The following is a 13038-nucleotide window of genomic DNA, read 5'->3' as shown; positions in this document are numbered from 1 at the left end:
TATTACTGGCCCAACACTGCCTTATCCATAGGAAATTTGTTGCTGCTTTTTGCAAGACCATTCATGACAAAATTAATGGTAGCTAACATTCACCTTTCAGATCAGGTTTTTGGGAAATGTGATTTAATGCTGCACTGAAAAAAGGTTTGGTTCATGCAGACAGAAAAGCTTTCAAAAATTAATTCTGTTTGCCAGGCTCCCATGAATGGAAGGAAATGACATCTCAGATATGGTCACACATAATGAAGTGGAATGGACACAAAAGGAAATAGAAAGCCATTCAGGAGTTCATATCTAATGTTACGATCTCATTTTTACCAGCAGCATTTGCTAGTGGTAAGCTGGGCTATCTGAACTTCTGGATTCACATCTTTTGCATATAACCCTGCCAAACACCTGGATTAGATTCTCTCCCTGTGCCTGACCAGGAATTATGGAAATTAAATCCTCACCTCATCAATAGCACAAGAGGACAGAAAAACTACTCCTTGTTTTTCTGCTGAGAATGAAGGGGAAGTCATAGTAATCAAAAGCAAGACTTTTGAAACCTAGACATTTCATATATATATATCCACAAATGTATTTTATACACCCACAGCCCCCATACATGAATATATGCATCTAAGTACTTTTGAAACACATTTTAGCAATATATTTTTTCAACCATAACTAATCCTGCAGCAGACTATGAAGTAGTTTTGGTTCTGGACCTTTTCGTACAAAGCAGATTACAGAGGAAAACTTGTATTTATTTCTTCTGTCCTTTGTTTTATAGAATTGTAACTTTTAATCGTTTCCACATGTCTTTTTGTCCTCCAAACACGACTGAAATAAGATTGGAATGCCCTCAAATCCTAATGTCATCATAATATATAAAGGCTTTGAAGGATGAAAGCTGGATCTGCTTTGGAATAAAAATATCTCTCTTGATGGTTGGCTTGTTGGAGAGATTTTAATGAAGCCAAACCTCCTATTATTTCAATCTTTCATATGGGCAGTTTAACTTACCACCCAGTCTAGGAGAGCTACATGTCAAGTCATACCTCATAGCAGCTCTCTGGATCTAGGTGGGTATTTGGGATGTGGTTTAGAGAGCATGGCGGCATTGGGTTCATGGTTGGACTTGATGATCTTAGAGGTCTTCTTCAACCTTAATGATTCTATGATCCTATTGGGCATGGTGAAGTTGAGTTGACAGTTGGACTTGATGACCTTAGAAGTTCTATTCAACCTTAATGATTTTATGATGCTATTGGACATGGTGGAGTTGGGTTGATGGTTGGTCTTGATGATCTTAGGAGTCTTTTTCAACCTGAATGATTCTATGAATCTTTTGGGCATGGTGGAGTTGGGTTGATGGTTGGACTTGATGATCTTTTCTAACCTTAATGACTCTATGATTCTATGTTGTGAATAAGGAATAAGCAAGACAGAGTAAATAGAAAGAATATGGAAAAGTAATTTCATTAGAGAACAACTCTGCTGTGTAATCTCCCTGAAGAGGGAGAAACTGTGCAGAATAATACTTTAAGGATTTGTAATTAAAAATAATAAGGAAGCTTCAAAGTACAGGAAAAATGAGAAGCTCCCGCCTGTAAGAAGGTTCTGGGAGCTTTTCTCAGACCACAGAGTCTGAGATAACTGGGATGCTACTGCCCGTCTTGGTGCATTTCACCTAATGATGGTTTTTCATTTTTGATGTTCTCCAGTGTTTGGCAATCCCCAGCATTTATATATATGCCACAATGCTGAGACCTCCATCTTCGGAAAACAAGCCTGGATTTCTTGGGGATGAGAAAGTGGTATAGACTATGAGAAATTTTATGGAGAGTGGCTGAAAGAACTGTGATTGTTTGGTCTGCAGAAAAGAATAATAGAATAATAGAATAGAATAATAAACCAGGTTGGAAGAGACCTTCAAGATCATCGTGTCCAACCCATCAACCAATCCAACCCACCTAAACAACTAACCTATGGCACCAAGCACCCCATCAAGTCTCCTCCTGAACACCTCCAATGATGGTGACTCCACCACCTCCCCGCGCAGCCCATTCCAATGGGCAATCACTCTCTCTGTATAGAACTTCTTCCTAACATCCAACCTAAACCTCCCCTGGTGCAGCCTGAGACTGTGTCCTCTTGTTCTGGTACTGGCTGCCTGGGAGAAGAGACCAACATCTGCCTGTCTACAACTTCCCTTCAGGTAGTTGTAGAGAGCAATACCCCTGAGTCTCCTCTTCTCCAAGCTAAGCAATCCCAGCTCCCTCAGTCTCTCCTCATAGGGCTTGTGTTCCAAACCCCTCAACAACTTCGTTGCCCTTCTCTGGACTGGTCCTCCCTGAAAGGAGGCTGGAGCCAGGTGGATGTTGGTCTTTTCTCCCTAGTATCAAGTGATAGGACAAGAAAAAATGGCCTCAAATTGCACCAGGGGAGGTTTAGGTTGGATATTAGGAAAATTTTCTTTACTGAAAGAGTGGTCAGGTGTTGGAACAGGCTGTACAGGGAGCTGATGGAGTCATCATTCCTGGAGGTGTTCAAAAAATGTGCAGACATGGTACCTCAGGACATGGTTTAATGACCATGGCGGTGTGGTGTTGACAGTTGAACTTGATGATCTTAGAGGCCTTTTCCAACCAAAACAATTCTATAATTCTAAGCTTCTTAAACCAGAATGGAAAGAAACAAAGATCTGGGAAGTATCTAGACACTAAGCCCAGAGAAAACTTCCAGCTCCTGGAATCAAGTCAGTCTAGAGAAACAGCTGCAAGCATTGCTGTACCATAATGTCAGGTTGTTGGGTACCAACCATCCTGTGTTCATAGCCTGTGAAAATACAGTAGTTGAGGCTGCCAAACAGGGTATGCAAGCCAAATTTCTCTCACTTGGAACATGGAGTTGTAAGATCGTGGAAGATAAATGAGACATAAAGTGACACAGAGGTTAAAATTACATGGAGTGAGATAATTATCTGAAGTTCACTCAGTCTAGCAACCCTGGATTTCTGAAAAATAACTCAACCAGAGATAAGATCACAGCATTTTTGGATGACAGAGATAAATTAAAAGGATCCCTCAACATCCAGCAGTGAAAACTAGACTCAATGTCAAGTCCGTTCTTAATGTAGGACATTAACAAAGCCTAGAGCACATATTCCATGATTTATTCATTCCCAGGAACCAACCTGACCTTTTACTGGTAGAAATAGAAATGCTGAGCTATACACATCAGTATTCATGTGCAGTGTGAATGGGTGTGTGCTGGGTTATTTGCCATGGAGTCCATGGTCCAGGAGACAGAAAACTGGCAGGAACACGCACCTTGACTCGAGAGGCAGATCCAGGCACTCGTAGAATTCCTTCAGTTTCTAAACCTGTTTCTTCAAGCTTGAGCAGCAACTGGGGGGGGGGTGGAATCAAGGAAAATCAAGGAAAAAAAAGTTAAAAAACAAAGGAAAAACAACAACCAACCACCAAACCCAAAAAAACACCACCAAACCACAGGAAAATTGTATCCAGTGTGGCATCAAGAGAAGCATAGCCAGCAGGTCAAGGGAGGTGATTATCCCTCTCTACTCCACTCTGGTGAGACTCCACCAGGAGCACTGCATCCAGTTCTGGAGCCCCTATTACAAGAAGGATCTGGATGTGCTGGAACATGTCCAGAGAAGGACCATGAGGATGATCACAGGACTGGAGCTCATCTCCTGTGAGGACAGACTGAGAGAGTTGGGGCTGTTGAGTCTGGAGAAGAGAAGGCTCTGAGGAGACCTTATTGTGGCCTTCCAGTATCTGAAGGAGGCCTACAAGAAAATCTTGTCACAAGATTTTCAAACTATAGCATACAGACAGAGAACCTATAGATACCTTCAAGGCTTTAATGCCTGCATCTTCTTTTATCTGGTAAGTAGGTGCTAGAATGTGTCCAAAGAAAGGCAACCGAGCTGGTGAAGGGTCTAGAGCACAAGACTTATGACGAACAGCTGAGGCAACTGGGGTTGTTTAGTCTGAAGAAGTAGAACCTCAGGGGAGAACTTACTGCTGTCTACGGCTCTCTGAAAGGCAGTGGGAGCAAAGTGATGTTTGGCCTCTTCTTCCAAGGAATAAGGAACAGGGAAAGAGTAAAGGGCCTTGAGTTGTACCAGGGAAAGTTTAGATTGGATATTAGGAAAAATGTCTTCCCCAAAGGGTCATCAAGCCCTGGAACAGGCTGCCCAGGGAAGTGGTGGAGTTCCCAGCCCTGGAGGGATTTAAACAACATGTAGATGTGGAGCTGAGGAGCGTGGTTTAGTGGTGATTTGGCAGTGCTGGGTTAATGGTTGGACTCAAAGATCCAAAGGGTCTCTTCCAACCTAAATATTTCTATGACTGTATGATTCTTTTGGTTGTCAACGCAAATGACAGAAAAGTGAATCTTGGCAGCTGAGTCTTACTCACTTTTTGAAAGATGAGGGGAACTTTTATTCCAGGAACCTTTTTCTGATCATTCTCCAGCAGTATATTGAGAGGGACCCCAAACAGACCGTTTTCTTAGAAGATAAAAAGAACATATGTGAAAAGGAGAAAACACAGCCTCGTACACATCTTCTGAGCAGTACCTGGGTGTCCGCCACAGGGATGTCATGAGACAGTACCTCGTCCCCGCACCCTCTCTGTGCGGTTCCTCTTCAACTCCACCCCCAGCGCATCATAGAAGGCTGTGAGCTCGATCAGGGAGAGGTAGCGAATCTTCTTCATGTCTTCAGGAGAGAGGTCTCCAACCTCTGTCAGTCCAAAACGGCTCTTCCGAACAATGAATTTCTGTGGCAGAGATGCACAAAGGCCTTTCATTTGCACAGCTATTACAGGAGGTGCATTTTTTTTGTGTGTGAAAGATATGCCTACATATGATGGTCTAATGTGGTGGGTTGAAATTCTCCCCCCTCCCCCCCAGTATTCAATTTGCCAGACCAGCCCAGTTGGAAGCAAATTAAAGCTATATTTACAGGGAAAATTACAATCTACAATGGAATGCAATTAATATGTACAAATATACAATATTTACAGATATTTGGAATTAATAAACAGCACAAGAAGGCACTCTGGTCAAAGACCAGGGGAAGCTACGAGCTCCTCCATCTTGCCCTCCCACACCCCATCCTCCTATACAAAAGCGAGAAGAGACAGAAGCAGAGAAACAATGCAGCCAAGGGCAAGCAGGAGCAAGTTAGTATCTCTCTGAGAGTAAAGAAGGGAGGGGAGAAGAGAGAGAAGGGAGAAGAGAGAGAAGGGAGAAGAGAAGAGGAGAGGAGAGAGGAGAGGAGAGGAGAGGAGAGGAGAGGAGAGGAGAGGAGAGGAGAGGAGAGGAGAGGAGAGGAGAGGAGAAGGGAGGAGAGGAGAGGAGAGGAGAGGAGAGGAGAGGAGAGGAGAGGAGAGGAGAGGAGAGGAGAGGAGAGGAGAGGAGAGGAGAGGAGAGGAGAGGAGAGGAGAGGAGAGGAGAGGAGAGGAGAGGAGAGGAGAGGAGAGGAGAGGAGAGGAGAGGAGAGGAGAGGAGAGGAGAGGAGAGGAGAGGAGAGGAGAGGAGAGGAGAGGAGAGGAGAGGAGAGGAGAGGAGAGGAGAGGAGAGGAGAGGAGAGGAGAGGAGAGGAGAGGAGAGGAGAGGAGAGGAGAGGAGAGGAGAGGAGAGGAGAGGAGAGGAGAGGAGAGGAGAGGAGAGGAGAGGAGAGGAGAGGAGAGGAGAGGAGAGGAGAGGAGGAGAAAAAGTTTCTTATCTCTCCAGTGGGATTGTTTAGAATTATCTTTATTTTCTTTTTTACACCCAATAGTGATTTATTTGCATTTCACTAATTTTCTGTTCAAGATCTGTGAAAAAAATTTAAGGGCATAACCTAAAACTCCCACAGATGGTGTGCTGGTTTTGCACCAGACAGAATGAGGAATTTGCCCCAAAAGGGTAAAATAACCACAGGCACTCAGAATTTGGAAGTTAAACGAAAATAATATTTACAAACATAGATTAAATATTCAAGTAAACTAAATATAGAAGGTAATAAACATATGCATACATATGACCCAAGAACATTCAGACCCTGCCTGGAGAAAGCCCTGAGGGCTGTTGGCAGCTAACAAATTATGTCTCTTTCGTCTCCGCTACTGTTCTTACCGTAACCCAAACAGAAGTGAGCAAGCCAAGCAAGCAAGATCAGAAGAAGAGAAAGGGGGAAATGGATCAAGAAGAGGACATAACAACCTGTGCTTCAAATTATATAGAAATTTTGCAGATCAATGGAATGGGATAAAGATATCTCTTATGTTCTGTTCAGCCTCCTGGACTCTCAAATTCTCTGCAAAGACTTTTATTTACAATTAGGACATTCATCTTAAACCTGTAACAGATAGGAAGTCACATTAGAGTAGGTGGGTAACACCAAAAAGCTGAACTCCAACTCTAAATATTGGCCTGGTGTGTTGAGATAAGTGGAACCCAGGAGATTCCATGTAAACATAGGAAAATATTTTTCACTTTGAGGGTGACAGAGTGCTGAACCAGGCTGTCCAGAGAGATTGAGGAGCCTCCGTTTCTGGAGGCATTCAAAACCCACCTGGATGTGTTCCTGGGTGATTTACTCTATTTGATCCTGCTCTAGCAGGTGGGTTGGACTACATGATCTTCAGAGGTCCCTTCAACCCCCACCATTCTGTGATTCTGTGAAACTTAAAAGTGAACTTCATCATCATCTTCCCTTGCAGCTGGACTGGTGAGTACTTTTGCTGGAGCAAAAGTATTGCTCTCAGTGCCTGTACTCTAACTGAGATATATCCTACCTAAACCTGTGCCCAGTTTCACCAAGGTCTTGCTCTGCTTCTGATTCTCCCAGAGAATCTTTGAATGCTGTCGAAGTAACTAACATATGTCATCATGGATATGTTAACTTGGCAGTGTTGTATTAATGGATGGACTTGATGATCTCAAAGGTGTTTTGCCATCTAACTGATTCCGTGCAACCTGCTCTAGGTGAGTCTGCTTTAGCAAGGGGGTTGGACTAGATGAAGTCCAGAAGTCACATCCAACCCCCCTCCTAGTTCTGATTCTGTGACTCTATGGTTCTGTGATCAATCTTGTGTGGAATGAATCCATGCCTGCTATGGAATGGAATGGAATGGAATGGAATGGAATGGAATGGAATGGAATGGAATGGAATGGAATGGAATAGAATAGAATAGAATAGAATAGAATAGAATAGAATAGAATAGAATAGAATAGAATAGAATAGAATAGAATAGAATAACCAGGTTGGAAGTGACCTTTGAGATCATCATGTCCAACCATCATCCAACACCATCCAATCAACTAAACCGTGTAGTTCAGCTTTTTGGTGTTACCCACCTACCTATATGCTTTACATATTACTGATCATTTATTTGGTCTTACAGAAGAGAACAAACTAAAGATCTGAAAAAAAAAAGCCCAGAAGAAAAATCACTTAGTCCTGATGGTTGGACTCAATGACCTCCATTAGGACCTGATGATCTTAGAGATCTTTTCCAACCAAAATAATTCTACGATGCCAACTTGAAAATGTACTGGTATTTTGTGTTTCTCAAGAAACATTTGGACTTATAAACAGTGTTCCCAGAAGCTAAGAAATAATTTATTCAAGTACACTTGACCTAGATGACACTTGGTAATTTGGGGGCATGTGAAGATGTCTACATATCTTCAAAACTGCAGTGCCATGGACCAGAGCCAGGAATGTTCTGTCATGACAGAAGCATTTGAACAAATGTCAAAAAGAACAAATATCCAACAGTTCTTAACACAATTTTTAGCCATAATAAGAAAGTTCTGGTGAAACCCACAGTTTTCAAAGAACTGTGGGTCTTGGCTATTGTATGTTGGGGTTTTAATCTAACTGTAATTTAAACCAGCAATTGTTAGTCGGAGATATAAATAGATAGTGTTACCAGTCATCTCCTCCCTTTGGGGAACTGAGCCTTTCATAGTGTTTTTCTTCTGGAGGTTTCAGCCCAGATCTCCCTATTTTAAACAAATTTGGACTAAAGAGGCTTAACTGATCTTTAGATGAAGCCAGTCAAACTCATTAAGGGGAAAAACAAAGCAAACAGCAACAACAAAAATAAAAGAATTAAACTCACAGCAGACTTCAAAAGTAAAGAGAACAAAGGACATCTAGATCTAGTAGGTTAGGACTTCCTAAATCACATTGCACATGATCTTTCAATAATGGTTCATCATAATTTGGGAGAAAAGAGTTCAGGGGATGGGATAACCAATTGAAGCCAGATTCTTTCCTCTCTAGAACACAGAAATTCCACTTATGCTGAGACTTAATAATGTAACAACAGCTACACGGAGGATAGTCTTCACAAGACACTTAAAATACTAAGGAATATCTATCTATTTTGGTACTAATGATGCAAAGTGTCCAAAGAAGTCAAAGCACAACAAATCACTGAAGAAAGGAAGAAAGGAAGAAAGGAAGAAAGGGAAAAAGGGAGAAGGAAGGAAGGAAGGAAGGAAGGAAGGAAGGAAGGAAGGAAGGAAGGAAGGAAGGAAGGAAGGAAGGAAGGAAGGAAGGAAGGAAGGAAGGAAGGAAGGAAGGAAGGAAGGAAGGAAGGAAGGAAGGAAGGGAGGGAGGGAGGGAGGGAGGGAGGGAGGGAGGGAGGGAGGGAGGGAGGAAGGGAGGAAGGAAGGAAGGAAGGAAGGAAGGAAGGAAGGAAGGAAGGAAGGAAGGAAGGAAGGAAGGAAGGAAGGAAGGAAGGAAGGAAGGAAGGAAGGAAGGAAGGAAGGAAGGAAGGAAGGAAGGAAGGAAGGAAGGAAGGAAGGAAGGAAGGAAGGAAGGAAGGAAGGAAGGAAGAAAGGAAGAAAGAAAGGAAAGAAAGAAAACAAATACTATATACATAGATTTTTCTGAGCAAAAAATATGTTTGTCAAGGAAAAAATGGCACATACTCCTAAACCAATTTGAAAAATATAACTACAAAGGTTTTCCATGGTGGCTGGTCGACTCCCAGGGTCACTATGATGTGATGGGGTATCAATATAAGGTTTAGGGTTGAGCCTTTTCTTTCTTGTGTCATGATTTTCCCATGATTTTTCGTGCCAACAACGGAGTCACAAAATGCAGCACCAAAGGAGGCTGTGCTGTCCTGAAGTTACCTAGAAGTGCTAAATGACTCTTAGTTCTGAGGTATCTTCCACTAAGTCACACAGATCTTGGTGCCATGTTTGGCAAATGGCATGTAATCCTCTGCAGACAGTGGTGTTGAGCTGGCTCTTCAGGGATATGCAGAGGACCTGCTAGTTTGTGATATATCACAGAATCACATCATGGTGGGGCTTGAAAGGGATCTCTGGAGATCATCTAGTCTGACCCCACTGCTAGAGCTGGGTGAGCCAGAGGATTGCACGTGATCACAATGTCCAGGTGGGTTTGGAATCTCTCCAGATAAGGAGACTCCACCACCTCTGTACCAGCCTATTCCAACCCTCATAGTAAAGTTGTGTAGACCTCACTCTTTCCCTGTTGGCTCACTCTGGGGGAAGAGGGACAGTCCTTCAGACCAAACCAGTGTATATGATTCTATGATTTCTCATGTGCTTTTTTAAGCACACAAAATTATGTCCTGCATGCAAATGAGTTTCTCTCCAGCATAGTGCTGGCCCTCTCTAATGGTAATCAATTTTGCATGCACAAGTATATGAGACTCAATGTGCCATATTCTCTACTATGTTTGTCACCAGCTTTCCTTCTTTGTCAGATGGACATTGTCCAAGTTTTTGTAGAGGACAATTTGTGTGTGTGTACTGTAGTGAGGGCTGGGGTCTTAGGTTTGCTGCTGTAAGGAGCAAGGATGAACCTTTGGTTTGCCAAACTCGTGATGAATGTAGAGATATTCTTGCTCACCACAGGACATCACATTATCCTCACCACCGAAGAACCCCAAACAAACAGGGAATTCATTCTGGTTATAAATTACTTATTGTCTTATCCCTCTTTTCAACTCTGCAGTTTAGGTGAAGAACACTGAACAACATCTCCGGTTCTTTCTCCTTGGTGGTGCCTGAGATGGACAAATGGATAATTCTCAGAATTATCTGTGTAGATAGTAACAACTTCTGATTAGTTCAGGACCACAAGATATCATAATAATCAGGAAATTATCCAAATAATTTACAACAACTATTTTATTTCCTTCACTAGAAGTTTGGTATCAGAAGCACAAGCCTAATGCTCCAGTTTTCAGTACTGGAAGTTGTGAGGGCTGGCGGAAATGGAAACCTGACCTGCTTGACTTCCAGAAAAAATTCCAGATGATGACACAACTGCTCACTGTATGTATGTCTGGGTGATTGATATGATGAAATTGCCTTTAGCATCTCCTGAATACTGACTGGAGACTATCAGCCCTGCTGTAGGACTAAGGTTTGCTTTCCTCCCTTCATCTGTGAACGGATTTCAAATCCATGTGTTAACAAAGGCAGATAATTCTTGGAAAATAAAATAGGAGAGCCTACCAGGAATAAAAATTATTCCTAGTCTTAGTGGCATCAACTCCTCTTTATGTCTACCTGAAAAATGTGTGGCTGATGCACCATTTTTGGCCTAAGCTACATACACGTGTCTGTGATAGGTGCCACAAGGATGATTAGGGGTCTGGAGCACCTCTCCTTTGAGGACAGGCTGAGGGAGTTGGGATTGTTCGGCTTGGGGAAGAGAAGGCTCCATGGAGACCTTATTGTGGCCTTCCATTTTCTTAAAGGGGGCCTACAAGAAAGCTGGTAAAGGTCTTTTTAGGGTGTCAGATAGTGATAGGACTAGGTAGAATGGATCCAAGCTAGAGGAGGAAAGATTTAGATTAAATGTTAGGAAGAAATTCTTCACCATGAGGGTGGTGAGATGCTGGAACAGGTTGCCCAGGGAGATGGTGGAAGCCTCATCCTTGGATGTTTTTAAGGCCAGGTTGGATGGGGCTGTGGGCAACCTGATCTAGTGTGAGGTGTCCTTGCTGATGGCAGGGGAGTTGGAAATAGACAATCCTTGAGGTCACTTCCAACCCTGGCAATTCTGTAATTCTGTGATTGTTCCATTGTACTCAGCACCGGTGATGTCCCATCTCCGATACTGAGTTAATTTCTGGGCCACTCACTCCTAGAAGGGCATTGAGGTGCTAGAGCAGGTCCAGCGAAGGGCAGTGAAGCTGGTGAAGGGTCTGGAGAACAGGTCTTGTGAGGAGCAGGTGAGGGAACTTGGGTTGTTCAGCCTGGAGAAAAGAAGGCTGAGAGGAACTTCTTGCTCTCTACAACTTCCTGAATTTGGAGAGAGGTAGGAGTTTGTCTCTTATCCCAAGGAAAAAATGGATTAGACAAGAGGAAATGCCTCCTGTTGCACTGGAAGGGGTTTAGGTTGGACATTAGGTGTCAAGCCATGGAACAGGCTGCTCAAGGCAGTGATGGAGTCACCATCCCTGGGGGGACTGAAAAGCCATGTTGATGAGGAACGTGGTTTAGTGGTGACCTGGAAGTGTTGACTGGTCTTGATGATCTTCAAGATCTCTTCCAACCAAAACAATTCTATGATTCTATGATTCAAAGTTAAAAACAGGCTTGGACATACAGATCAGATTTGGTGCCTCTCTGGGAGTTGACCACCAGAGGTACGCAGACAGGGTGGGTGGTCTCTGTGAAGCTAACATACCTTAGCAGATTCCAATGTGCTGGAAACGTAAAGCAGGAAATCTGTTAAAAAACCAAGTGAGGAAACACATGGAGAACAAACTTACAGGCAAAGCAGAGTCTTCCTTTTTGAACCTCTGGTTTTTTGGCCATTCTTGAGGTTTTGGAAGGACCATAATGGATTCTGAGAAGGAGACTTCATAGGAGAGCTCTTCTGTTATGGATGGGCTGCCCTTATCTAGTCCACAGTCTAGACAGCTATTAGCTGAAAACAAGGGAAATTAGATGTGAGGGCTGGACATGTGCTTGCATTTAACACAGAGATATCAAAACAAACCCTGAACCAAGCTGACAACAATCTTGAGAAAGTTGTAGAGGAAGTGCTTCAAAGAGGAATTTCAGTGCAAACCACTGTGTGTTCCTGCTTATGTCTGGAGGAAATCATCCCTCCAAAATAAACCCTCAACTTTCAGCTTAGATTATTGAACTTGTTGCTTTTTTGTGGAAAAATTAGGCAAGCTGGAACTTCCTGTTTATCAGGGGATCATCAAGGTTTTTTTGCAATCCATCCTTGTTACCCAGGCCAGCAAACTCTGGTGGCATTTCTCTGATGAGCAATTAAAAAGCTCCTGACAGTAAAATGCTGTTGGCACAGTTTTGCGGGTCACTGTTGACTTCTTGAAAATCAGAAGACATGGTGCCTGTGTTTTTATCTGCTGACATATATTTGTTTCTCAGAGTTGTTAGTTTAGGTGTGTAGCACCAAACCAGGACACAATGTGCAATATTCCAGTTTGAAAAGCACTCATCTACTGGAATATTTTGGTAGACACTGCAAAATGACTTGCTGGCCTGCTCTGCAATCTAGTCACCTCCTGAAATTCGTGGATGCCAAGAAGAAAATATTTTCAATCAATACAATCAAGCTCAGAAACCCCCCTCTCCCTCATTGTCATGGAGTCCACAGTGTGATAACACCCGTGAGATCCAGCTTTCATGACTGATCTTACATCTCAGGGACAAATTTAAGGTTTCCCTTCCCACACTGACACAACTGGAACAGAATAATAATTTTCATTGGAGACAAAGTGAAATTTCAGTCCCTAGGACTGCAGAAGAAGAAGAGTTGACTAACATCACCCAAGTGCATTCAAAACTAATGGAAATCTGGGGTTGACTTAAAAGCATCGTGTGTCTTCCAAACATGTCCAGGGCCCAGGAGCTTTGAGTTCTTGCCTTTACAGATACAGGACTTGAACATTTTTTGGCAACATCCTTTGTTTTTCCAAGTCTGGTATGAAAAGGCTTCTAACTATGGCCTTAGATGTTATCTAATGGCCAAACTGTTCAGGATGTTTTCCATCT

General features: G+C 42.8%; 1 protein-coding gene across 6 annotated transcripts in view; it reads right to left on the bottom strand.

The window, feature by feature from the left end:
- Nucleotides 1-13038, bottom strand: part of ARHGAP28 (Rho GTPase activating protein 28) — a 103624-nt gene that overhangs the window by 21973 nt on the left and 68613 nt on the right. For all 6 annotated transcript variants that reach the window (XR_010991169.1, XM_068168609.1, XM_068168613.1 and 3 more), the window contains 4 exons: nt 11781-11938; nt 4631-4796; nt 4434-4525; nt 3318-3395 (listed from right to left, as the gene is read on the bottom strand). Coding sequence is in view for 5 of the 6 variants with exons in the window: in XM_068168609.1 (XP_068024710.1) it covers nt 3318-3395; nt 4434-4525; nt 4631-4796; nt 11781-11938 (494 nt within the window). In the remaining variant the exon portion in view is untranslated. The remainder of the gene's footprint in view (nt 1-3317; nt 3396-4433; nt 4526-4630; nt 4797-11780; nt 11939-13038) is intronic.

The sequence above is a fragment of the Melanerpes formicivorus genome, unplaced genomic scaffold (genome assembly GCF_026170545.1).
Source record: "Melanerpes formicivorus ecotype bairdi unplaced genomic scaffold, bMelFor1.0.p_v2 SCAF_143, whole genome shotgun sequence".
Lineage (NCBI taxonomy): Eukaryota > Metazoa > Chordata > Aves > Piciformes > Picidae > Melanerpes > Melanerpes formicivorus.
This window is presented reverse-complemented; position numbering and strand designations above follow the sequence as displayed.